At 39.8% G+C, this 25902-nt stretch overlaps 1 protein-coding gene across 5 annotated transcripts; it reads left to right on the forward strand.

Annotated features, from left to right (window-relative positions):
• Positions 1-1582: 1582 nt before the first annotated feature.
• Positions 1583-25474, forward strand: LOC102223910 (dynamin-2-like). Of its 5 annotated transcripts, none has more exons than XM_014471021.2 (20): positions 1583-2047; positions 5426-5499; positions 6028-6177; positions 6269-6472; positions 7261-7359; positions 7469-7629; positions 8822-8964; positions 9047-9182; positions 9357-9424; positions 13454-13592; positions 14678-14764; positions 14866-14936; positions 16316-16370; positions 17906-18016; positions 18095-18204; positions 18291-18402; positions 18539-18706; positions 19558-19784; positions 20408-20644; positions 22068-22945. In XM_014471021.2, exons 1-20 carry the CDS (start codon positions 1887-1889, stop codon positions 22132-22134), a joined length of 2580 nt encoding a protein of 859 aa, XP_014326507.1. In that variant the 5' UTR covers positions 1583-1886; the 3' UTR covers positions 22135-22945. The 5 variants fall into 5 exon arrangements, with proteins under 5 accessions (XP_014326507.1, XP_023189463.1, XP_005805108.1 ...); XM_023333695.1 differs by lacking the exons at positions 13454-13592; positions 22068-22945 and adding exons at positions 10999-11137; positions 24818-25474 and having other exon boundaries at positions 1584-2047; XM_005805051.2 differs by lacking the exon at positions 13454-13592 and adding an exon at positions 10999-11137 and having other exon boundaries at positions 1584-2047; positions 22065-22945.
• Positions 25475-25902: the final 428 nt, after the last annotated feature.

A 25902-nucleotide genomic window follows, 5' to 3' on the forward strand; every position in this document is an offset into this window, starting at 1 on the left:
TAACTTAAAGTGTGACATTTTGGAACAACTAATCTTGTGTTTGTGTATTTTAATAGTATTTAAATTGTATTAAATCACAATTTAAAGTGTACTAAGTGTTAAGTTGTTTTTTTGGACAACTTAAGTTAAACTTAGTGTACTTTAAGTATATTGCTTTTATGTAATATAAACATGCTTGATTAGTATATTTTGAGCGTACTATTTTTGTGATTGAATTACATATAAAATATACTTAGAATGTATTTTAAGTACATTGGCATGACATATTTTCTATATTAGTAGTGTGATTACAGTATGCTACAATTACACTTTTGGTTTATTATAATTGCTAATGAAGTACACTGTTTAGTTACTTAATGTCTTTTATTATTCTGCTTTGCCACTTTGTACATTACATGCTTCATACACTCTACGGTACTGCAAACATATCAGGCTACCAGAACACAGAAGGATCCATTACAAAACACTTTACAGGTGAAACTAATGAACACATTATTTGCTTTGTTCAACAACATTACATCAAGTTCCACTATTAAGATTGTTATTTTTCTAGTCTTTGCCATTTTAACAAAAATAGTAAAAGATTATTAAGGCACCTAAAAATGCATACTTTAATAGCCTAAAGTATACACTGAGATGTAATTTAAAACTTACTGAAATTAATCATTTAAAATAAGCGTTAAGTGAATTTTAAGTGAATTTTTAAAAATTCTATTTTGAGCATAATATCTTTAAAAGATATTTTAAAATGTTTAAAATGTCTTTTAAATATACACTTGAACAAGTGTGTATTTTCGTATATACATATTTTGTTCACTTAAAGTATACTTTTATTTAATATATTTCTTAAAAGTGTATTTTGGTACAATTATATTTAAGTATGTTTAAAGTTAATATGTCAAAATTGGTAAAAGCATACGTTTAGTATACTTTGTATATACAGTATTTATAGGTTGTACACTTAATACTTAAAATATACTTAAAATGTACTTTCACAAATGTAAGTATATTTGAAATATACTGAAGTATTTTTTTCACTACGGTAGTCAGAAAGCTTCAAAGCAGATGCTTATAATTAAATTCTGCCAAGTCTAAATGAACATTTTGGGTATTCAGAATGTCCTTATATCTTGTTAAAATAAATATTTAGTACACATTTTTATTTACTCTTATTAGGTCTTTAAGCTTTAGATATCCATATCTTTCTGTCATAAGTATCAGACCAGAAATAGAAATATAACACATTTCTAGATAGCTCATATAATTTAAAAAAATCTAAAAAAAATAATAAATCAGTTCAAATGTTAGAAAATGTCACCAAATTAATAATAATGATAACAAAAGTAGTTACAAATATCAAAAATAATTTGAAAAAACAAAACTGTTGACTTCATTCACTGTCTGAAAACCTTTATATTTTTTGAAGCGATAATAAAATAATGCTCTTACTTTTGAAGTTCAAGTCCAGAAACGTCCAGTTCGTAAGTTAAAACATGGACGTGCGTGAGTCTACGTACGTACGCGATGACGGACGCTCAATCTGACCAATGATTGGACGAGCAGACCTCGAAAGGCGGGGCTTCGACCTCCGGCGGCGGCTGGGTGTCGCCTGACCGGATGATGACAGAAGTTTTCACTGTAAGCCAGTTACTTTTATTATTCACTGACCCGTTAACTAGCTGATAAATTCACCGAATTTTCCCGTCTTTTTTCCCCTTAATAAATAAAAAGAAGTAGAAGGCAGACTTTCAAAAAGAAACAGTGGCAGGTTGCTGAGAAATTTGGAAACTTTTTTTTTTCTTCCCCTCCCTTTGGAAGAGCGAACCGTAATTTGACCAGCGAGGTGTCTGGGATCAAAAGCCCGCAGGGCTCACCGAGGCACCGCTATGGGAAACCGGGGGATGGAGGACCTCATTCCCCTCATCAACAAGCTGCAGGACGCCTTCAGCTCCATCGGCCAGAGCTGCAACTTGGACCTGCCGCAGATCGCGGTGGTCGGCGGGCAGAGCGCAGGGAAAAGCTCCGTGTTGGAGAACTTCGTTGGAAGGTTGTACAGCCCGTGTCTGCTCTTCCGTTTCATCTCTTTGCTTTTAGACCGAGTTTAGCTACTGTTAGTTTCTCATAAACACTTGCGTTACAAAAAAACCCCAAAACTCGCCAGCTAAGCAGTTGTTTCGGCGCCCAGTGCGTCGGTTCCTCCCAGTTTGTAACGTTTTTTCCCTCAAAACTGATTCTTTCCATTCTGGAGCTATTCACAGTCCATTCCTACGTAGCTCACGCATTAAAAAAAACAGATGTTTGACAGGCAACATAAATTCTGCAAAATTAGTGTAAAATACATCAAAATGCACTTTAATCAGGCACTGAGAGTAGGTGAAAAAGTGACTGCGAGTGTGTGACTAATCTAATGCTGTCAGCAGGGCCTCCTATCAGCCATGTCTTGTCAAACATTCACAAAGCCTGCTTTATCATGAGATTGCCTGGCTGTAAACACAGACCTCACGTCACATAGGTCGCTGTTTGAATTTTAAGGGTGTGGCAGAGAAAGGTCAGTTTGTAGATTTCCTGAGGTCATTGGCAGATATAATAGCTTATCATTGAGCCACACAGGAATTGAAACAGGAGCTTCACCCATTTGCATAATCTTGTGTTTATGTGTGGGGCTGATTAAGGAAATCCTGACAAAGCCAAACATCAATTGTGACTTTAAAAAAAAAATCCCTTTTTTTGTGGAGGTAGTTAGAGAAATTGGTAGAAATGGTGAGAAAACGTCTGTTTTAAAATAAGATTGAATTGCTTTGAATCTGCTGAAGATTGGTGCATCCGCATAGTTTTTCTTAACCTCAGCGAAAGTGCAGTGTGTGTGTGAGAGTGAAAGTAGACTGGACGGCCACGTCTTCGTGTTCTTTTTCCTGTCGCCTTTTGTTTCTGAGCCCCGCAGCAGCCGCACAGAGAGACAGTGGAGGCATTGATGTGTCTGCGCCCGGGTCGTCAGTCATGTCACCAGCTGCACCGTCATGCGTACATGACACACCGGGTACCAGACACCCACAAAGCTGCTAGCTGTTCCCATGTTCGGTAATCATGCAGGGACGCCATGCAGGCTTTTGACTCCAGTGTGTTAGTTTTTAAAATAAGTGGCTCTTGGTTTCTGACCGGTCCAAATAAGCGGTTCTCCTCATTTGTAATTGACAGAACCTCGCAAAGACGTTCGACCTTAACCCTTTGAGTTGTCCACATTTGGTCATTGGTGTTTTCTGTTGCACACAAATTAGTTAACGGTTGCTAAGTATTATAATATAATGTGCAAATCAAAATCTGAAAAGTGTGTGGTGCATTTGTATTCAGTCGCCCTGAGTCACTGATTTATAGACCTGCATTTAGTTGCAACTACAGCTGCATGTTTTTTGTCTTTCCTTTCTAGTTTTGGACCTGAAAGATTTAACAATTTCTTCTTTTTTTTGCAAAATAGCTCAATCAGATTGGATTTTCAATTGAATTTAGGTCTTGACTTTGACTGGGCTGTTCTATAACCTGGAGTTTTGGTCTTATCTGACTAAATCAAACAGTCCCCATGACTCACTTCTTGTTGCTTAGCCTTTGTAACGTGAAATAGATCACTGATTAACATTCTTCCAGAAATGGCAGTCAATAAAAGGCGTTTCTGAGTGATTTACCAGAATAATGATTCATGATCTGAAGTGACTGAGGAAACAGGATGGAAATCAAAGTTGTGCAACATCCTAACTGCTCAGTCAGCAGCGCTGAACTTCAGGAGCAGCGGGAACATATATGTGCATGTCCTCCGCTATTGACCTTAGTGCATATATGAAGGTTGTTGTTTTTTTTTTTACTCGCTCTAGTTGCTGTCTTTTGAATAAAATGCTGAGTCTCCCTGCTGACCTGACAGCCAGACGGACAGAAAAACAGACATATTCTCCTCGCCTGCAGAGATGTGGGGCACTGACCTGGAAATGATCGCGATTGTATTGAGCAGACGTTTCCATTCCGATGAGCACGTGTGCAATGAGAAGAGGGAGCACAGCCAGATGCCTCAACTTTATTTAGATTGTGTTCGTTTACAGCGAATGTCATTTAAAGTCACTTCAGAAGACGGAAGCAGGTCCAGCTCACGGGGAAACATGCAGTTCAATTTGGTCCAGATTCAATAATTCATATCAATCTCAGTCACTGCAGTAAAACCAGGACTGGGCGATGTGGCTTACATCTAAAATCTCTAATTTCTGTCAAACCGATTTGCAATTTCAGTCTGTTTTTGTTCTCGGCTTATTCTCTTAACAAAGAAATTACAAATGGCAGAAAACAGTTTCAAAAAGTGGCTTTTATTTCAGTCGTTCCTTCTGTGAGTTGTAGGAACACAGTCATAATATTAGCAGAATAAAGACAACATTTTTACCAGAAAAACATCTTAAAATTATGAGAAAAAAGCAATTTTTTGTGTTGTGTTGTATTATGATTCCAATATCATATTATTCCAGTTTGAGTCATATGATTTTGTTCTTGAATTACTACGACTGTACTCTTGCAATATCTTCACTTTATTCTTATAATGGAAAAAGAAAAACATCTTAGCCTGACCGTTGTATTTTGTTGTAGAGTTGACCTGAATTCAGAGTCCAAATAAACAGAATCAGTAAAACTGGCTCATCAAACAAGATGGCGGCTCTCTGTGTGTTTACATCACTCTGAAATACAGAAACCCAAGGAGGGCATTAGTGGGGGAAAAAAAAATCAAGATTTTCCAGAAATTAAATCTTCAAAAACCCAGTTATAGATGCAATCATATTAAATTAAATACAGTAACAGCAATTTAATCCAAACATCATAAAGTACAGTCAAACTCAGCCGAACCTTTTATGCAAATTAGGAAAAAGTCAATCAAGGTAAAGGAGCCCAGAAGATTGCCTTGAGTCAATGATTTTGCAATAGATAAGCATGTGGTGAAAGTGGAAAGAAACAACTCTGAGCAGGAAGAAACCTCCAGCAGAACCGTCCTCAGGATCAGCGGCCATGATGGTGGCCTGGGAGGATAGAAAGGAGATGAAATGCAGAATCACAAAGAGTCCATAGAACCAATCGCCACAATAAATGTTCGTTACAGACTCCATCCAGGAAAGAGACGCAGCTAATCAGAGAAACACTGAGCCAGGAGAGCTTTCTATGCAAACAAAAAGAGTTCACCAAGTTAGAGACAGCAATAGGTTAGCAATGCTTTCTTCCAGAAAGGGGACACAGCTGATCACAAAGGCGCTACGCTAGAGATACCTTCAAAAAACAAACAGAAAATAAACAAGAACCCTGCAGCTTCTATCTTCTGTTTAAGAATGAAGGATCAACATGTAAATGTTCTTCCTTAGTTTGTGTTTCCAGAAACTAAACTCTTAATCTTTTTTTTGTCTGACAGAGACTTTTTACCCAGAGGATCCGGCATCGTCACCCGCCGTCCGCTCATCCTCCAGCTGGTTAACAGTAAAGCAGGTGAAGCTCCGTCTTTGTACAAAACTTTGGGTTTATTTTAAAACGTGAGTAGCAGCAGTAAGCTAGAATTTGAATCCTGAATTTATCAAAAAAATTGTTCCATCGCTGCAACCGTGTTACCTGATACCAATTTGGATTATTCTGTTCCTTCTTGCTTGGAGTGGCTGTGCATTTAATCAAATTTATTGTTCTGTCTTTTATAAAGTCATCATCATAAGAAAATTTAAATAGTTTTTTTTTTGTAATATTCTAAAATATTAGATCTTAATTTGTCAAAAATGTAAAAAGATTCATGGGAGCTGCATCAAATTAGGTCAAAATAAGAATTCACAACATTCTCATTTAAATTATTTATCATTTATTTATTTATTTTGTAATTTATCCTTATTATTGTTACATTTTTTTTTACATTTTTCTTTCTGTAGTAATGGCTGCTATTCTGCACATTTTTGTGTCCTTGATTTTACTTTCATTTTGCGCCAGTCATCTGTGCTCAATGCCGCCTTCATCACTCGTTTCCTTCTGTAGAGTATGCGGAGTTCCTGCACTGCAAGGGACGCAAGTTTGTGGACTTTGATGAGGTCCGTATGGAGATTGAAGCAGAGACTGACCGGATCACCGGGTCAAACAAAGGGATCTCCCCCGTCCCCATCAACCTCCGCGTCTACTCCCCGAACGGTACCGACTCCACACATTAAAACCGTTACTCCACGCATTTAAACTTCCCCCGGCTGACTTCAGCCTTCCTTTCGTCTTTCTCTCGGCTCAGTGTTGAACCTGACCCTGATTGACCTGCCGGGGATGACCAAGGTAGCCGTGGGCGACCAGCCTCCGGACATCGAGCACCAGATCAGAGACATGCTGCTGCAGTTCATCGTCAAGGAGAGCTGCCTAATCCTGGCCGTCACTCCGGCCAACACAGACCTGGCAAACTCAGACGCTCTCAAAATCGCCAAGGAGGTGGACCCACAAGGTGAGACCGTCCCTTCAGACCTGGATTACGTTTTAATCCGCGGATCCTTAAAAATTCAAATTAAAGCCTTAACTTGACTTAAATTCATTTAAAAAGTAAGTTGGCATTAAATTTGTTCATCAGAGGTCTTAAATTTGGTCTTAGTAGGACCATTAATTAGGACTTTTATCAGGCAAAAGGTTGACTCGCATGCACACATCTGCATTATATCCTGTGACTCATTGTTAGCATACCCTTGTTTGCTAGCTAGCTTTTTTTGTGCATCTGTCATGGGTAAGTGCAAATTTATCTCCTGTTGTTTGGCTGGATGAAGTTTGTACATTTCTTTGGATATAAAGGTCTTAAATTCCAATCAAACTGGTCTTAAAATGTCTTAAATTTGAGTTGGTGAAACGTGTAGAAACCCTGTATAATTCAATCTAACTTTAACTTAGTTTAGTACTGAATAAAATGAATGTGGTCCTTGTTCTTAGCTTCCTCTCACTTCCTCCCTTCGCTCTCTTGTCATTCGTTGCCTCACTAATAAAGCTGGATTGTAGTTTTAATTAACTATTCAATTATTAAAAGATTTCCTGGTAGCCAAGGGGAAGCAAGTAGAGATAAAATGAGTGAATTAGTTCTATCTTTAGCTCTTTATCTTTCAAAGCGCGATGATATCATCAGTGAGTTAGCTGTTCTTTATTGGATTGCAGCGACATGTTGTATATATGACGATCACAAGGAGTTTTCAGGTAAAATTAGCTCCAGCTGCAATTTTAAGACCATCATTGTGACACTTTTGTGTTTAGGGCTGCGGACAATTGGCGTGATCACGAAGCTGGACCTGATGGACGAGGGGACAGATGCACGAGACATCCTGGAAAACAAACTGCTGCCACTTCGCAGAGGTAACTCTGCACACGTGATTTTTCTCAGAGTCGCCGGTCTCTCTCAGTCTGGCTCTAAGCAGATCTTAGAAATGCGATCTTAGAAGATCTCACTTTTATTTTTCGTCAGGCTACATCGGGGTGGTGAACCGCAGTCAGAAGGACATAGATGGAAAGAAAGATATCCGCGCTGCTTTGGCGGCTGAGAGGAAGTTCTTTCTGTCTCACCCGGCATACAGACACATCGCCGAGCGCATGGGCACCCCGCACCTGCAGAAGACCCTCAACCAGGTCAGACCCGGCCCGGTTTAAACACCGTCATGTCGTTTGACTTGAAAGTGTTGCTTGGGAGACACGTCACACCCAACCAAACCATGTTCTGGTACATTTTGTTCTGTTAAGTAATATTTTGTCAATCCCAAAAGGAACGTGGATATTTATATCCAAGATTCTTCAGAGTCTCTATAGTGTGAGCAGGAGGGATCTCTTGTAGCAGTCTGTATTGCAGCCAATCAGAAAAAGCCCCTGTCTGAAGTAAAGCCTTTTGTTAGAAAAATTATCTAAGTTCCTTTACTTGTGAGTTTATTTGAAAGGTTATGTTTTCATATTATTATTCTGTTTGATGTTTACTTGACTTCTCTCTTTTGTAGTACACTATTAACTATTTTAGGATGTTTGCCTGGAGGCTAAAAACGTTAACACATTCCTGTGTTAACAGCTTTCTGTGAAACTGATTGGTTGCGGTCAGCCTCGTGCCCTTGTAATGGCATGTCCACAGAAGGTTCCAGAACATCCTGTAGTAAAGGTCATTGGTCAATTCTTTGTGTGACTGTGTGAAAAAGCCCAACCTCCTTCCTTGTAAACATAATAAAGAGCAGAGGAAACAAAGAGCCGGCGGAGTTGATCCCAGACAGTGTTTGACGGCGGCTCTCCGCGTCGGGCTCAGCTCTCCTCTTCTGCAGAAAAGTAATTTGTGTCTCTGGTTGATTCTTTGCAGGTTAGGACCTAAAATAAACTTATCACCTTTCACTTTCTGAATCATCTTTGTTACACAATGAGCTCCAGAGTTTCTTCGCTTTCTTCCGTTCCAAGTTGAAAAGGAAGTTCAATACGTAGTCTAATTACTATAATCAGCAAAGGCTAATAACAGTTTATTTCCTATCAGTTTGCACATTTAGCAACATTTGCAAACAGCTATTGCTCACTAATTTGTGTAACATACTTAACACTAACCATTAAAGTTGCAAGTAAACAGTTTAATACGGAAGCTGTCATCATGTTACACACCCGACAATCATTTCAGATTTCAAGGTTGCCTTTGGTGAAAACAAAACCATCCTTCTGAACATTAGAAAATGTTTTCTTCTTTTCTTAACTTGTAAATTTGGACTTCCGAGAACATATTTAAGACGGAGTTTACATTCTAAGTGCCTGTAAATTGAAAAATTAATATCGTCTCCACCTAATTTTGTTCTTCCTCCAGCAACTCACCAACCACATCCGTGACACGTTGCCGGGGTTACGCAGCAAGCTGCAGAGCCAGATGCTGTCGCTGGAGAAAGAAGTGGAGGAGTACAAGAACTTCCGCCCCGACGACCCGACCCGGAAGACCAAGGCCCTGCTCCAGTTCGTATAAACACATACAGACGGACACAAATGAAAACGTGTTTGAACTCTTTGGCTAAGCTGATGTTGCATGAATCTGTAGGATGGTGCAGCAGTTTGGTGTGGACTTTGAGAAGTGCATTGAAGGGTCCGGAGACCAGGTGGACACCTCCAACCTGTCCGGCGGAGCGAAGATCAACCGAATCTTTCATGAGCGCTTCCCATTCGAGCTGGTGAAGGTAATTTTGGAGATTTCTCTGACATGTTTCTAAACTGCAGTGGGATTTAAGGACAGACTTTCTTTCTGACTAAAAGTGAAAACGTTTTGCATCTAAGGTTTTTCCTGCTTGTCAATTAAAACTAAAGAAGCCCTTTGACAACAAGTAAAATGTGACGCGGCTTTTGTGTCTCAGATGGAGTTTGATGAGAAGGAGCTTCGTAAAGAAATCAGTTACGCCATCAAGAACATCCACGGAGTCAGGCAAGTTCAGCCAGCATGCCAAAAAAACTACTCCACATTTTAGTTCCCGCCCTTCTGTCAGCTGTCCAGATTACACGATTCTCATCTTTTTTCTGTTTTCTTTTCGTCATCACTTTTGAAAACCTCATTTCCAGAAATGGTTTTCAGTATGCAGCAAACCCAAATCTTCCCATTTGCTAATCAATTTATGTTTTGTTTTTTTTTCCATTTTATTCTCCGAAGAGGTTTTGCGGCGCTAGTGGCTCGTATTTTTTTGTACAGTAGGCAGACAGGAAGGAGGGTGAGGAGAGGGGGGAAGACATGCGGTAAAGGTCGTCGGGACCGGGAGTCGAACCCGCGGCGTCCGCATCGAGGACTAAGGCCTCCAAACGTGGGGCGTGCTAACACCCTGCGCCACCACGGCACGCCCCCAATTTATGTTTTTGAGAAAGTAGGCGATGAGCGGAGGATTGAAAATAACTTTCCGTCACCTGTCAGGTGCATCTGACGGACGGTTTGTACGAAACATTTTCATTTCAAAGATAATAGTGTGAGATGACCAACACTCGCCAGAAAATCACAAAAAATAGGAAGATAAATGTTTATCATTGTGTTGCATATCTATATTTGAATGTGTTGGTTTATCTTTTCTAAATACGACAACATTAATCAGTGAATATTCTGATATTTATTTTGTGTTGTTGTGTGTTTAGTAAGTGTGTGGCAGCACACATAAGTTTAATAAAGTCAGAAAGTGGACGTTTCTTCTCATTTGATCTGTAAATAGTATAATTTAGTTTTTTTTATAAGGCTTTGTTTGTGTCAGTTGACTTGGCTTTGAATTACTGGAAAAGTAGAGACAAAACAGAACTGTTTCTATTGTGAAATTAAGAAAAAGAAAATAAGTAAAATGTTATGCACTTTTCTGTTCTAATGCTTTCTAAACATCGTCTTAGCCAGAAGAACCACAATTAACAGATTTAATTGTAAAAAATAAAGTGATTTTGCTATATTTCATTGCTACAAACAGTAGAAATGCTTCAGATGCTTATTAGTGTCACTGTAAAGTTGTTTTCCTCCACTAATGTTAAAAAACAAGCATCTCTGTTATTCAAGTAAAGTAGTTCCATTTATTTACATTTACTGAACAATGGTAATTCCATTAACATGTCTGATTGGGTCCATTATTGCGTGATTATAATTCCATTAACAATCCTTTCAACAATCAGGCTTTCATTCCAGTTCATACAAGACAAGCACAGGCACGCCCTCTTCTGGATAAAAGTGGTAATCACCTCTGATCAATTCAGCTGAATGCTTGCACAGATGAACTCTGATATCTGTTACCGCAACACATCTGTCACACTCTTTGACATAAACAAAATGGCCGCCTTAAAAGAAACTTTTCTGGAAATGAGGTTTATGTTTTTAACCTTCTGTCTGTCTGCCACATGACTGCCTTGACTCCAGGTTCTCTTTTCCTTCCCCTTCTCACTGGTTTTCTCCACAGCATCTCATCTGCTCATGTCTTCCCTGTCTTTGATTTTTTTGTTTTCAGTCCTTGTGTCCATGTGTCTTATCTGTATGTCCTTCAGGACAGGCCTGTTCACCCCAGACATGGCGTTTGAAGCCATTGTGAAAAAGCAGATCATTAAACTGAAAGAGCCCTGTCTGAAATCCATCGACCTGGTCATCCAGGAACTCATCAACACAGTCAGACAATGCACTAATAAGGTATCGCTGCATGGCCGCCTGTCGGACTGTCGTGCCAGCGCACAGTTAGTGCAGCCAGGAGCCATATCTGTCCAGCGCTGTGTTTTTATTTGTTTTCATGGACTGAGAAGAACACCCTCTGAAAAAGGCAGACGGTAGCAGCTTTAGACCTTGAAATCCCCGCCAGTGAAAAATCACAAAACTACTACGGTAATCGATAAAATCCCACTTTGTGACAGAACATCTGCTTTCATTGAGAAAGGTGCCAACAAGTGTGGCTAAACATTTACCTCAAAAAATCCAATTGCTTCTCAAAGTCCATGTTAAACGAGTCAAATAAGATTTCTACGTGAGATCAACGGTCTCCAAAAGAACACAACAGGGATGCCTACAATGTGACCCTTACTTCTCATGTTTTAGCCAATAAACTCTCTTTCTTTACAAGAATAAACTAATTGCATAAATGTCAGTAAAACGTTGTGTTGCTGTTTTAATTTTACCAAACATTTCCATGCCTTGGCTCCTTCACCCAGTCAGCTTCAGCTTCTGCTGAGGACCCACTTTACAGAGCCACAGAAAAACAAGTAAAAACCATCAACTCTTTGTGTTTTTTCTAACTTTTATTCACTGTTTAATAATTATTGCATTTGTTTAGCATAAATACCGCCTCATACCTTCTAATTTTAATCGACTGTGACTTCTTGGGGGCTTTTTTTAGCCTCAGTGTGGAACAGTGAGGAACAAAGCAGCTTGATGAATTTGACTGGCAGCCAATCAGAAAGAGAAGCATGGCAAGTGACATTTCAAGTAATTATTTGTACTTATATTTTAGAACAGTCACTGAAACACGTTAGATTTCCTGATAAAAAAAAGTGATTAAATAGTTACGATTAAAACATTTATTAGATTGAATTGTCTTATTCTAACATTTTTTCCCCCTGATCTTCCCTTCTAGCGCCCTCCAGTGGCCCAGACTTTGAAAAACACTGTTCAATAACATCAAAGCAGCTGAGTTGAAACTTTTACTCAGATAAACTAGTGTATATTTATATACTTTCCCCTACTGAATTTTATTTAATCCCAAATTCAGTAAAAGATTTCCTGATTCATTGTATTGAAAGGAATGCACATTGAAAAGAATCTATTTCAGCTGTTGAATAGAAAAATAACCCAAATTGTTTAGAATAATTTGAGGCTTTTTAAATCTACCTGTCAGTAACTTCTAAATAATTTTGGGTTCAATTAGTAGCCGACTTATTTCATAGAGACGCAGCGGCCGTTTTTGTAAAATAAAAACTCAGACGTTGGCCTCACGTCAAGCATTCGCATTATAAAACATTCCACTTCACCAAACTTCACTTTGAGGAGAAATATCGTGCCACGAGAGCCACACCGCCACGGGAAGATCATGTCAGAGCCTCAAACTTTCCGTTTCATAACCCTAACTTTTAGAACTGCAGCATTAAATGACCAATAATGACCCAATCTGACTGGAAGTCACCAAGACGGTGTTCCGCTTAATAGATAACAACTATTGCATCTTCCTTTTTGAACGGTTTTCCTTGTAACTCGTGATTAGTGGGTAGGTCAATTACTAGCTGTCAACAAATGAGCTCAAGCTGGATTTTGGGTCCCGTTTGACCGTCCAGTCCATGCACAGCATATATAACCGTCTGTGGACAGGGTTTGGTGTCCTGGCTGGACTGCAGTGCGGTGGAATGCTGTCTGCGTGCTTACAGGCAGATGTGAAATGTTTCTGTGCTGGTTCACTGCAAAACAAGCTGCAGGCCTCATTTGAACTGGGTTGAAACAAGAGTTTTTATCTTTGCACAGTCATCCTTTCTGGGCATTTGATCTGGTGGGATGCTCTGGTTTGCTGCTTCCTGTTTGTTTGGTTTTTTTTTAGTTTTTTTTTCCCCCTTTCTGTATGTGCAGCACTGAGGGAAAGTTTTAAGTTGTCCATCACTTCTCTTTGTTTCCTTTCCAATCAGCCAAACTTTCTCTTAGTTTCTTTGAAGTTTTCTTGGATTCTCAAAGTTCACTTCATTGTTTTTGGCTACACTTGTAGTGTCACTAAAAAGCTGTTTTTGTCCCATAAAGCAGATTTAAGAACCTGCAGCTTGTTTTTGTCCTGAACATGAAGCAGAGCTAACCTAATTCCTGTTTTATCTCTCTTCACATGCTTCAATGCTCTATTTCCTTCCCCACAATATCCCATCCAACTATTCTTTCCCCAACATTTTTTTTCTCCCTTCTGTCCTACTATGACCCACGCTATGCTCACCTCATTCTTTTACCTGACACTGAAACTCCGACTCCCATGATGCCTCACCACAGGACAGGTCTCTTCACCCCAGACTTGGCTTTTGAGGCCATAGTGAAAAAGCAGGTCATTAAGCTGAAAGACCCCTGTCTGAAATGCGTAGACCTCGTCGTCACCGAGCTTGTCACCCTGATCAGGAAGTGCTCGGAGAAGGTAAATGTGAACAGAAGCAGAACGAAGAGTGAGAGGCAATAAGCGAAAGAGCAAAATCGAAAGCTTTTAAAGGACTAACCAGCCACCTTCATCGTTGTTGATCGTCACTTTTCACCACCGCTTCAAGGCACCGCTCAATGTTGACTCTCAATTATAAATCTAATGACCAACTGAATTTAAACGCAGCCCGTCATCACACTGATCAGCTCTCTAACAAGTCCTCACCCCTTCCCCTACTTAAATCAAACTCCACCCCGCACACGCAAATTTAGAAACCTCTCCCACACACTCTTCAGTCTTCCTGAGTCAACTTCCCCCTGATTTACTTACTGATTTGTTGAGACTCACGTCAAGCAGATGGTGAACGTGTTGGTGCATGCAGTCCTATTTGAACCATCTGTAAAAGTGTCGCTGCTCGGGGAATGTGCAGGTGTACTAATACAATCCGTGCAGCTTGTAATTACAGTGCCTTGTGGGGTTTTCAGTCCTCCAATTCTGTTTCCAATTCTGCCAACTTGACACAAACTTCAATCCACTTCATCGGGATTTTATGTGATCAACGTAAAGTAGTGCATATGTTACACCGTGGTACTGGCCTGGACTCAACTGGAACCCGGAGATGTCAGGAAAAGACAGTCGAAAGTTTCATCTGCAGCAGCAAAACTGTTTTTGGTTAAAAAAATTTTGTTTTCACTTGTTTTAGAATAAACACTTCTAGGAAAAAATGCAAAAGCAACAAAAAAACCCAGCAAGTTAAACAAAGATTCCTCCTAATGCGAGAGTGGTGCAGTGAAAAGCTATTTATCAAGCAGCTGAAAATGTTGTGTCATTTTCCTCCCACTTCGTGATCATCCATTACTTTGTGTTGGCGTGTCGCATTAAATCCCAATAAAACATCCAGAGGTTTGTGGTTCCAATGTCGCAAAATTTGAAAAACGTAAAGGAATATGAATGTCTGAATATCTGTACAAGGCACTGTAGGAGCTCTGCACGATGTGCTAATGTGTAGGTGTGCAGCTTGGGATTACTTGCGTCAGTCTGCAGCTGTTTTTTTTTTCTTCCTGCACACATGTCGGTGTTTACAGTTGGATTCGTACCCTCGACTGAGAGAAGAGACGGAGAGAATCGTCACCACTCACATCCGAGAGAGAGACAACAAGACCAAAGACCAGGTTTGCATTTGTTGGCAGCAAAAAGATTTCCAGTATACTGGGATATTGTAGTTAGGCTTTGTTTGTGCAGGTAATGTAGCGTGTCGTATTTTCCCTCTCAGGTGCTGCTGCTGATCGACATTGAGCTCTCTTACATCAACACCAACCATGAAGACTTCATTGGTTTCGCAAAGTAAGATAAACTTCTGATACAGATTAATGGGGAATCTGCAGATAATTACCAGGGACTAAAATCCAGCTTCAATGCTCTGATTGGCTGTTAAGATAGATTTGGTCTGTGGATAACTGTAAAATTTTCAAGGATGATGTCGCATCATAGCTCATGCTGGATGTTTGAGAGGCTCTGCGGTGTTCAGCCAGTGTTCTTTCTTTAAGTGAATTCATCACTTCTAACGACGTGGGTCCAAAAACTTCTCAGTTTCAGAGTTAAAAAGCCACAGGATGATATGTTCTACATTATGTTATATTTTATTTTAGATCAAAAGGCTGGGATCATCTGTTGCTTTTGCATTTACAGTTTTTTATTTGTGCAAAGCAGGTTAGTGTTGCTTCAGTAGTGAATAACTGCATGTAAAAAGATGCTCTGCTGCAATTTTTTTTTTTGTCTACAACAGTAAAATGATTATGCGAGTTCATCTTGTTTCTGTCCCTATCAGCCGCAACTGAGCGATGTTCACAGAGAGACTGGAACTGTTTTCAGAGATTACTTTCTAAGAAACAGCCAAAGCAAAGACGAACACAGCGTTCAAATCACATTGTTGCCGAGGTCCAAATGGTAGAGAAGCTTGTGCGTTAATTGCGCATTAAATTAGCAAAGTTAAAAGGAATTTATGTTAACGCACAACTGACCTATTTTGAAGATGTAAATGTCCGTGCAACAGATAAAACTAATTATTTACATTTAAAACACATTTTACCTTGCCTTGTCAAAATTGGATGAGCCATTTCTAGTCATTTCAATAAATAATCAAATTCAGGTTTGCTTTGGGATGATTCTGGTTTCTCATTGGATTACTGTCAGGTTTAAGAGCTTTTCTGCATATAAAATACATAAAAATGAAATTGAAGCATAAGTAGAGATTTGCACATTGCAAGACTAATGCTTAAACCACAAAGTGTGACTGATGTCTGCATAGGAATATTATTTATACTTAATAGAGTACCTGAGTTTTAAAAGTTTAGAATAAATATATACACAATAAAACATTCCCTCATTCATCCATACTCTTTTATTGCTTTGGGGACGAATACTGATAAAATAATTGATGAAATATGCTGTAGTCATAAAATACAACTGAACCAGCCATAAAAATGCTAAACTATGCAATAATTAAAAACAATAAACGGAATATTAGTAAATAAAGAAATATATTCTGGACTTATATTGATCAGAGTAATTTTTTCGAATGTTCTTTCATTTGTAACTGAATCAGACTGAATGTGTAAGAGTCGACTGATGGTTCTTCCAGTGTGTGAAAAGAAACCGGGTCCTAAAACGCTTCATAGTTGCCAGTTTTTGTTCTGATTTTATTGAACGCCTCTCTCCTGCAGCGCCCAGCAGAGGACCGCTGCCAACGCCACCAAGAAGAGAGTCATGCCCAACCAGGTAAGTCAGCTCTCTTACATCACTGCAATGTTTTGTTTTTCCACTGTTATTGTTCATCTTTCCATGCTACTTCCTGGGCCCCATTGGCTCTTTGTTCCTCTCTTCCTCCTTCTAAACCGCTCAGGGGAGAGTCTAGTAAGCACCTGGCCCCCGGTTCCTCTTTAGGTGGGTGGGGGGAGTCGCTGCTCGCTCAATATAGTGACGAAAAATATTTTTTCATGCCCGTCAGGGAAGAGGGAAGTGAGAATTACGCAGACTTATGAGAACTCACAGGTCAGCTTTTAAGTGTAAACAAGTGACATCACAGCTTCTTCTGAGCTTTTAAGAATTTTGTTCTGCGTCTATTTATGGATGATGATGAAATTAGAAGAAATACGGGAAAGCTAAGATTAATTGTTGCAGATTTACAGGCAGCAGGTGGTGAGGCTTGTCTGTAAAACGCTGTAAACCGTTACATCACAAGGCTGGAGTGGTTTTCCTCTGATCATCTGATTTGCGAAAAACTCCTAAAAATAAATCAGCCGTCGGATCACAATTTGAAATGCTGAGTATTGTTTTATTGAAGGAGCACAGAGACATTTTCCAACTCTCTACACTACGCTAGACGTCAAAAACAACCTAAAATGTCTTGCACCATGACTGCTGTGAAGATTATTTTCTCCCAGTTTTCTGTACTGTAGCTCTGCAAATAAAACTCAGTCCATAATTTTAGTCAGAGTGCTGCATTTCTGTGGTATGGTTTTATGTATTTCTTTAAAGCTGCAGTAGGTTATTTTATAAACAATGTTTTTTTTTTACATATTTGTTAAAACTGCTGTGGAATCTTGACAGAATAACATGAGACAGTCGATCTGTGAAAGAATCGAGCTCCTTTTCTCTGTGGTCCTGCTCCCATCTTCAGAAATGCACCACTTCTATTCATACACAACCAATCAGAACACAGAGGAGGGTCTTACCACTGTCCATCATGTTCGTGTAAGCGCTGCTAAATGCTAACGGCGGAAAAGCAACTTACAGTTACAGGAAAACCGTTTAGCTGTTGTCATTGGTTGCTATGCTAACTAGCCCGTACATTCATAGCAGGCTCCGCTGAAAGCAAGGGGATGTATCACAGCAGAGAGCGAATGGCAGAGTGTGACCGGCGTGTACACGAGCATGATTGACAGCGTTAAGATCGTCCTCCTTGATCTGATTGGTTGTTTCTGACCATGCAGAGTATTTCTCCAGTGACTGTAGGACAACAGGAAGGAGGCAGAGAAGCTTGTTTTTTTCCCCATATATTATCTCTCAAAGCATACTGTCATAGTATGTTGAACAAATGTGTGAAAAACATATTTCTTCATAAAAGTTACGTACTGCAGATTTAAAGTTACCAATGTTAACACAGAAACAACAGCGAGTAGAAAAACTGTGGCAAATCAAATATCAAATTGAAGCACCAAACTCTCTCAGCTGCATTTTCATTTGCCTGTAGCATTCTGCCTCCTCTTTTAGGATGAGTTTTTAAATACCAGGTGTTTCTCTGGACCGCTCAGGTGATCCGCAGGGGCTGGCTCACCATCAACATCAGCATCATGAAAGGCGGATCCAAGGACTACTGGTTCGTCCTGACCGCCGAGTCTCTCTCCTGGTACAAAGACGAGGAGGTAAACCTGCAGAAACAACAGGAAGTGAGCGTGTAGCTGTCAGTCTCTGGCAGAATGTCACACACAGTGTTTCATCAGGAGAAAGAGAAGAAGTTCATGCTGCCTCTCGACAATCTGAAGCTGAGAGACGTGGAAAAGGGCTTCATGTCCAGCAAGCACGTCTTCGCCATCTTTAACACCGAACAAAGGTGCTGACATCTTTGCTTTTCTGTTGTTGTTTTTTGTTAAACTCGTTGGATTTGAAGCTTTATGTTTCGGTTCTGTTCGTTCACAGGAACGTGTACAAAGACCTGCGTCAGATCGAGCTGGCCTGCGACACCCAGGAAGACGTGGACAGCTGGAAGGCCTCCTTCCTCAGAGCCGGTGTTTACCCAGAGAAAGACCAGGTGCACAAAAGATTACAGCTGACTAGATGTTCCCTGTTGAGTTTTCAGGCACACTGCAAGCAGAGACTCTCTTTTGGCTTTCCAAAAACGTTTCCTCTGCGTGGATGACGTCATGTCCGCTTCTGGTGTCCCTCAGCACGAGAACGAGGACTCCATGATTCCCGGGGACACGGTGTCCATGGATCCACAGCTGGAGCGCCAGGTGGAGACCATCCGCAACCTGGTGGACTCGTACATCAGCATCGTCAACAAGTCCATCAGGGACCTCATGCCCAAGACCATCATGCACCTCATGATCAACAACGTACGTCCCGATTTGTCTTCCATGTAAAGTTGAGCATTTCTGCTGCCAGATGGTTCTGCTTGGTGCATTTTAAACGGGTTTTAAGGAAACTTCACAATGAGGCCAAACACAGACACACACACACACAAGCGAATGCACTCGATTTCTGTTTTCTTCTAACTTCACAAATTTGACCAAGCCCAGAGACATTCATTGGGATTTCAGTGTATAAAACTCCTTTAAGTACCCTCAGCTATAATATTTTTCGGCTCTATTTTGTCAACATGTTTAAAGTAAAAAAGCTCTTAACAATTTTTGCAAATTTCTTGTCTTTGACGGGTGTTTTCACTTCTCTTTAACTTCTGCAGCAAATCAGCTAATCCATTTAGCACGTAGCATCACCACTGAAGGTTTGCAGAAAAAGTCAAATGCATTCCTAGTGCTAGTACCAATGTTGGTCTGATTTGTTGTTTAAATCTGTTTTTGAACGACTTTGATTCTTAAATGTGACAAACCCAAGCTTAATAGGGCCAAACTAAGACATTTCTTTTAAATTGCTAACATGAAGTCATAATATGATGACAGTAAAGTCTTACTGTTAGTAGAGTAGATGAATTATTACCAGAAGAAAGTCATAAACGTCTGAGAAAATCGTTGGTTTAGTGAGGAAAAAACCTTTTAGATTTATCCAGATCTGTTCGCTTCTTTCTTCAAACCGTTTTCACAATCGTTTCAAAGTCCTGCTACTGATGACGATTTGGTGCTGTTAAAAATTAAACACGTCCTTATTTGTAAGGATACCAAAGAATAACTTTGTGAGGTGCTCAACATTCCTCACTTTACATTTTTTTAATTCATTTTTCACGCTTTAGACGAAGGACTTCATCCACTCCGAGCTGCTGGCCTACCTGTACTCGGCTGGAGACCAGGGCAGCCTGATGGAGGAGTCAGCGGAGAAGGCTCAGAGGAGGGACGAGATGCTGAGGATGTACCACGCCCTGAAGGAGGCGCTCGTCATCATCGGAGACATCAGCACCACCACTATCTCCACGCCGGTGCCGCCACCCGTAGACGACACTTGGATCGCCAAAGAACCAAGGTGACAGATGTTAGACAAAAAGGAACGCATGAAAAGTTAACACTTTTAACTTAGATGGTTTTCAACCTACTTAATAGTCAAAGCTTTAAAATGAACATTTATTTAGAAAATATCAAGTCATTCATAAAATACACATCTCTGTTCCAACATGTTTTTATTTCTATGTGCTGCAACGCCGGAAGCAAAAAAATAAAAAGCAGTGTAAAATTGTGATGAAATGTTTGCATTTTCTTGTTTTTGTCATGTTCGCATATAACGACAGTCGACTTCAGGTGAAATATTAATTATTTTTTGAACATTAAAAAAAATCGGGTGAGCATGACTAAAACTGTAATATTAGTGTAAGTGTAAATAGTTTGAATAAATTAAGGGTTCGTGTTTCATTTTAAAAATATGTGTAAAATATTTTTTTAAATTATTTTTGTAAGATTTTTATCGTTTATTACAAATCAAAACGAGAGCAAACTGCCTTTATCATAATACATAATGTCCACCAGGGGGCACCCAAGAGCTGCCAGATATGAGACCAGCAGCTTCTTTCTTTCAATAAACTGCTTTGATTTGTTCAGATTATCCATAATGAACATAAAATTTTAAAAGCAACACCTGGCTCTTTGTTTCAGTCCTCCTGCGGCGTCCCGTCCTCTCGCATCGACCGCAGCCCCTCCTAACCGGCCCCCGGCAGCGAGGGGCCCCGCCGCGGGTCCGCCCGCTCCTCTGAATCCGTCGCCGGCGTTCGGAGCGCCGCCCGTTCCGTCTCGTCCCGGCGGTCCGTCGCCGTACGATGCCAACTCGGCTGTGCCCCTCATTCCTTCGAGGCCGCCCCGCGTGCCTCCAGCTCTGCCGCCGGGAATTCCCAGGTAGATGGAAACACACACACACACACACACACAAACACACACACACACACACACGCCTACACATCCTTACGCGATTTAGAGCTTTGTTGTGACATATTGTGAGGTTTATGTCATATCATGAGGAATTTTTGGCAGTTGGAGGGTCACTGCTTTTCTTCTGTTTTCTTTTTTGGTGCAAATGTAAATGTGGGAAACATTTTGTGATACTATTGATAAAAGTGACAATAAGAGGAATTTATTGCTACTTTTTTAGGGGCACAGCAATCATATCATCACAAGCACACATACTGGAATTGAAAAATGCTCCATTTGTAATTTAAAAGTGAAGTTTCTATCACTAAGCTGCACGCAGTAACGGTATTTAATCATATTTTCAAATTGATTGATACTTATTGACGCTTTCATTGAACAAACAGAAAGTAGTAAAAACAACATTTCTAACAGCCTGGACAGTTTGTGGGGTTTCAAACATCATTCATTGAAATTTATTGTAAATCAAAACTCTTGTCATATTAAGAAATTTATCACGATAAATGATTACCAATACAATAATTATTTCACCTGACCTTGTTTCATCATGCTGTGATATTTCAGGAAGTCCACTCAAAAAATTTTTTTTAACACATGGCATTGAATGTCAGTCATTAAAAAAAAAAGCCAAAAATGTAAAATTAGCATCGAGTAAAATAAGGAGCAATAATGGAATTTTAAGGCTATGTATATTCATATTCTACACTTAAGTATTTTTTATTATCAATTGCAGTTGCATGTTGTGACATTATCACACCCTACATATAAAAGATTCAATTAAGCTGAGGTAATAACTATTAAAGGCCCAATGGGCTCAATGCATCATGTAAACATACGATCTGGGCTCTCGTTTCAGATTAATCTTATAACGAATAAATCCTATTTAAGATTTCTGACAAAATCTTCCTTGTTTATCAACATGAATGTAAGACGAGCTGATAGAAATGTTGCATAAACAGCTTATAATCAGTCTGGGTCCAGCTGAGACTCGGTCTCATTCGGACTGAGCTTCACCGTTTTGTTGGTAATTAGCAAACACGCACCTGAAAAACCGTTTTGAAGCTTTTAAAGCGCGGGAACGCCAGCGCCGTTTGTGCTTCAGGGTCAGTAATCCCGACTAGAATTTAGACCCATTACATGTCTGGCTTTCCGTCTGCATCTACACGGACACAATAGGTGACCCTGTTGCCATGGTGACGAGCCCAGGAAGCCCACGAGTCTGCACGCATGACGTATCTGCCATTCTGTGTTGCTGGGGGTCTTCTCGGGGGGGGGGGGGTGTTTAGGTGCTTTGGGAGCAATCGCTGCATGACTACATGGTAACATTTTCTCCTTGCATGTTTTTTTTTTCCCCTCCCCTTTTCCTCTCTTCCACCATTTTCTCCTGCAGCAGAAGACCGCCGGCTGCACCCAACAGACCCACCATCATCCGTCCTTCAGAGCCCTCCCTGCTCGACTAGAAACTCCCCCAAACGTCATTTTGTTTTCCTTCTTTTTTTTTTTTTTTTTTTTTGCTCCATCTGGTCTCTCGGACCCTGTTTACACTTTTCTATCACTTACTAGCAGAAATGTTCTACTAAAAATAGTTTCCACTCTGCGATTACAAACTACTGTTATGCTCTTAGGTCTGTGCTTTTCAGAGGCATTTTTGTGTAGATATATTTTTCTTTTTTCTTTCAACGACGACATGAAGGCAAAATGAAAAGATATAAATTTGATGACAAATTTTAAGCCTTCCTCAGAAACTTTGTAATAAAATCCATCTTAAAGCGGCATATGATGTACAACGGTTTTTTTATATATATATATTTACGTAGGAGAAACGTTTGAGTTGAACACTTGCTAATGTTAAATCTGTAATATTGACACACTAAACACCTCGGTAGATAGCAGCATTTAACAAAAATAATTATTCTCATGTTTTTTTTCTTCACTTAAGCTGATTTATAACATTCGGCTTCTTACCAAGTAGCTTTTTTTTTTTAATAATACACTCCTGTTAGGTTTATCGTTTCTCCCTCTGTGGGAAACGCAAACCTAAATCAGAGATGGAAACCAGAAGGGAAGTGCTGACGTCTTATGTAACACTAATAACTACACAGATGTTGATGTAAGAATGTCCTTTGCCTGAGAGTTTCCACAAAGCTTACCGTCAATGGAAAAAGTGTCACAAGGTCTTTGAAATTTCCTCAGAGCATAAATCCATTTGTTAAATAAATCTGAGAAACGTCGCCTTTGTGTTTATGAATAAAAACCAAATCGAGACCAAAAGCTCTGGTGGTTGGTGCTTCTTCTGGCCGCATGCCTTTTCTCGTGCTTCTGTTTTTCGCTCAAGATGATGTGAGCAAACGCTTATTAAATATTTGCATGGTGCAAACCTGGAAGCAGCTGAGCAGAACTGAAACGTTTCCTCGGTGACGGAGCAAACGCACTCGGGAAAGATGTGGGAAATCTGGGATCAAGCCACAGGAGGGAAACGAAACAGCAGTGATTTAAGTAAGAAGCAGGAATAGAAGTCGCTGCTTTCTTTACAAACCAAAACATTTACTGCATAAACTGAAGAATGTGTGGAGATTGAATTGTACAAGTTCCTCTGCAACCTTTTCAACCCAAAGAGCCGGTTTTGACCTCAATCCAGCGAAACAAAACTCGCTTTGAGTCACAAATGTTTTGATTTTTTTTCAGGTGCTGAACAAAAAGGAAATGTTTACTAGAGGAAATATAGTCATTTTTAAAGAGCTACATTTTTATTTCAGCTTTTAGGTTTTAATATTCAGAAAAACATAAAACTTTATCATATACATTTTGTTCTTACAGTTTCAAACCTAAAGACAAGAAATTGTTCTAAAAAACATCTTTCATTGGAAATTCAATGCAATTATTCTAACTACTAAAAGTCTTATTAGAAACGTACTAAGAGGTTTAAAGAGCCACTTGTGGCTCCAGAGCCTCAGGTTGGAAACCCCGGCGCTGGAGTAACAATAAGATTAATACATTTTAATAGCACGACACTTTCTAATCACTCAAAGACGCTTTACAGGATTACAATATGAACTCAAACAATGCAACATAGCACACAAAAATGGGGAAGATTTCGACATCAAAACCAATTCAGCCTGGATCTTTTTTTGCTTCCTGGTGTGTCCAGACTATCTTGTTGAAGCGGCCATTTTTAAGAACGTTCTCCTGCTTCGGGTAACGTGAACTCTTCAAGAGTTTTGGTGTATTCAGAAAGGATGGGATATAATAGACATAAACCTGACACGACACGAGGAAGGTCCCCATATCATGATACTTCGGCCACCGTGCTTCACAGCTGGCTGGATTTTACAGTTTTGGATGAGATCTGATAAAGCTTTTGCAACCATCCAACCATTCTCCGTACACCCTTTGTCCCTAATGGGGTCGGGAGGTGCTGGTGTCGATCTCCAGCTACGTTCCGGGCAAGAGGCAGGTTCACCCTGGACAGGTCGCCAGTCTGTCGCAGGGCAACACAGACATACAGGACAAACAACCATGCAAACACACACCTAGGGAGAATTTAACAGTCATGTTTTTGGACTGTGGGAGGAAGCCGGAGTACCCGGAGAGAACCCACCATGCACAGGGAGAGCATGCAAACTCTATGCAGAAAGACCCCGGGCCGGGAATCGAACCCAGGACCTTATTGCTGCAAGGCAACAGTGCTACCAACTGCGCCACTGTGCAGCCATTTTGCAACCATAATAAACTAAAAAAAGAAACAATTATTCAGTCAATAAGAAGGCTTTCCAACCTGGAAGATTTGGAGCTCATCACTAAAACATAAATGAATGAGAAAGCTTTGCATTTTTTACTCAGAGAGAAAGTTTTAAGTTTCAAACTTCCCAGGTTTGTGAGTATATGAGTAATTATTACTTTTGCTGCAGATCTGTTCTGATCGTCTTGGTGCATTTTGGCTAATATTCTAAGTGGCAGTTTTCTGTTTTCTTCCACTAAGTTCTAGCTCTGGCTGTAAATCATAAAACATTTCAGAATGTTTTCAGAACGTGGTTCCCAGACGATAAAGATCTCGGTGTGAATGCTTTGTTTCCAGTGAGGTTTGGTTTTCAACAGAACCAGAAACTAACCAGAGGTGTTTGTGTTCATGGTCCTCTCACACAGGCGGCCGCCACACGCTCCTTCTCGTCCGAACCCCATGTGAAGAAACCTCCAACCCGGCCACAAAGAATCAGCAGCAGGACTCTGCTGGGAGAACTCGATTTTTCTTCTTTTTTTTATTTTGTAGTTGCTTTAAGATCGCTTGGTTAAAGAAAATAACAAGAGATATCAAGAATTTCCTGCAGAAACTAAAACAGAATTGGGGAAAAAAAAACTGATTTGCTCTGTATGTATCGTAACATCAACAGTAAATATGCGCTGTATATACTGTAAATCATGTTCTGTGGGTAAATAAATACTGCTCAGACGTTTGGGGCCAAACTATTTGGTAGTGATAACTTTATGACGTTACTGCCATAAAGTTACAGTCATAAAGTTGCAACTTTATGACTGTGAAGTCATAATTGTAGTTGGTAATTACAGCCCCCAAGAGGTTTCGTGTTGCATTTTTTTTTTAGATGCTTTCCAGCTCAAACAACACCTGATCAAAGATTTAGGTTTCTGCAGAACTTCGAGACAGCCTGGGGAAATATTCAGGCGATGCGAATAAGATGTTTAGGTGGGAAAAATTCAGCCCCCCAAACACTGGATTTACCCACAAACGCTCCAAAACATTTGTGAAAATGAAATTAGATTATGTATATGTTGTGTGTATATACATATATACAGTCTATATAAATAAAACATTGAAGTTATTACATTCATTCTCAATCCTTAAGGAAGGAATTTGACTTTATGACTGCAGATTCTCTTCATGAGGAACTGCGACTCTGTAGAGATGTCAGTAACACTTTATTTGACGGGGCGACGACATAAACGTGACATAACAGCTGTCATGAACATGACTGTTGTCATTAAGTGCCATTTGGTAAATAATGACACTTTTAATGCAAAACTGCATTACAATTTGTATTAAAAGTCCATTAAAAGTGCCAACTTTGCATTATTTGGTAAATAATGACACTTTTACTGCAAAGTTGTATTAAAAAAAGTCCATTAAAATGGTCAACTTTGCATGTGTTTTAATGCATAAAAAACCCCTCTATTATCAAGTTGCTTATAGCAATTAGCACCATGAATATTAATAA

This window comes from Xiphophorus maculatus, chromosome 5 (assembly GCF_002775205.1).
Source record: "Xiphophorus maculatus strain JP 163 A chromosome 5, X_maculatus-5.0-male, whole genome shotgun sequence".
NCBI classification, from domain to species: domain Eukaryota; kingdom Metazoa; phylum Chordata; class Actinopteri; order Cyprinodontiformes; family Poeciliidae; genus Xiphophorus; species Xiphophorus maculatus.

What these genes read in the sequence shown, in the direction of transcription:
- LOC102223910 (XM_005805051.2), top strand. Translation starts at nt 1,887, where the DNA reads ATGGGAAACCGGGGGATGGAGGACCTCATTCCCCTCATCAACAAGCTG. An exon ending in AAGAACATCCACGGAGTCAG is followed by an intron (nt 9,425 to 10,998) that starts GCAAGTTCAGCC and finishes TATGTCCTTCAG; the next exon opens with GACAGGCCTGTTCACCCCAG. An exon ending in TGGATCGCCAAAGAACCAAG is followed by an intron (nt 19,785 to 20,407) that starts GTGACAGATGTT and finishes TCTTTGTTTCAG; the next exon opens with TCCTCCTGCGGCGTCCCGTC.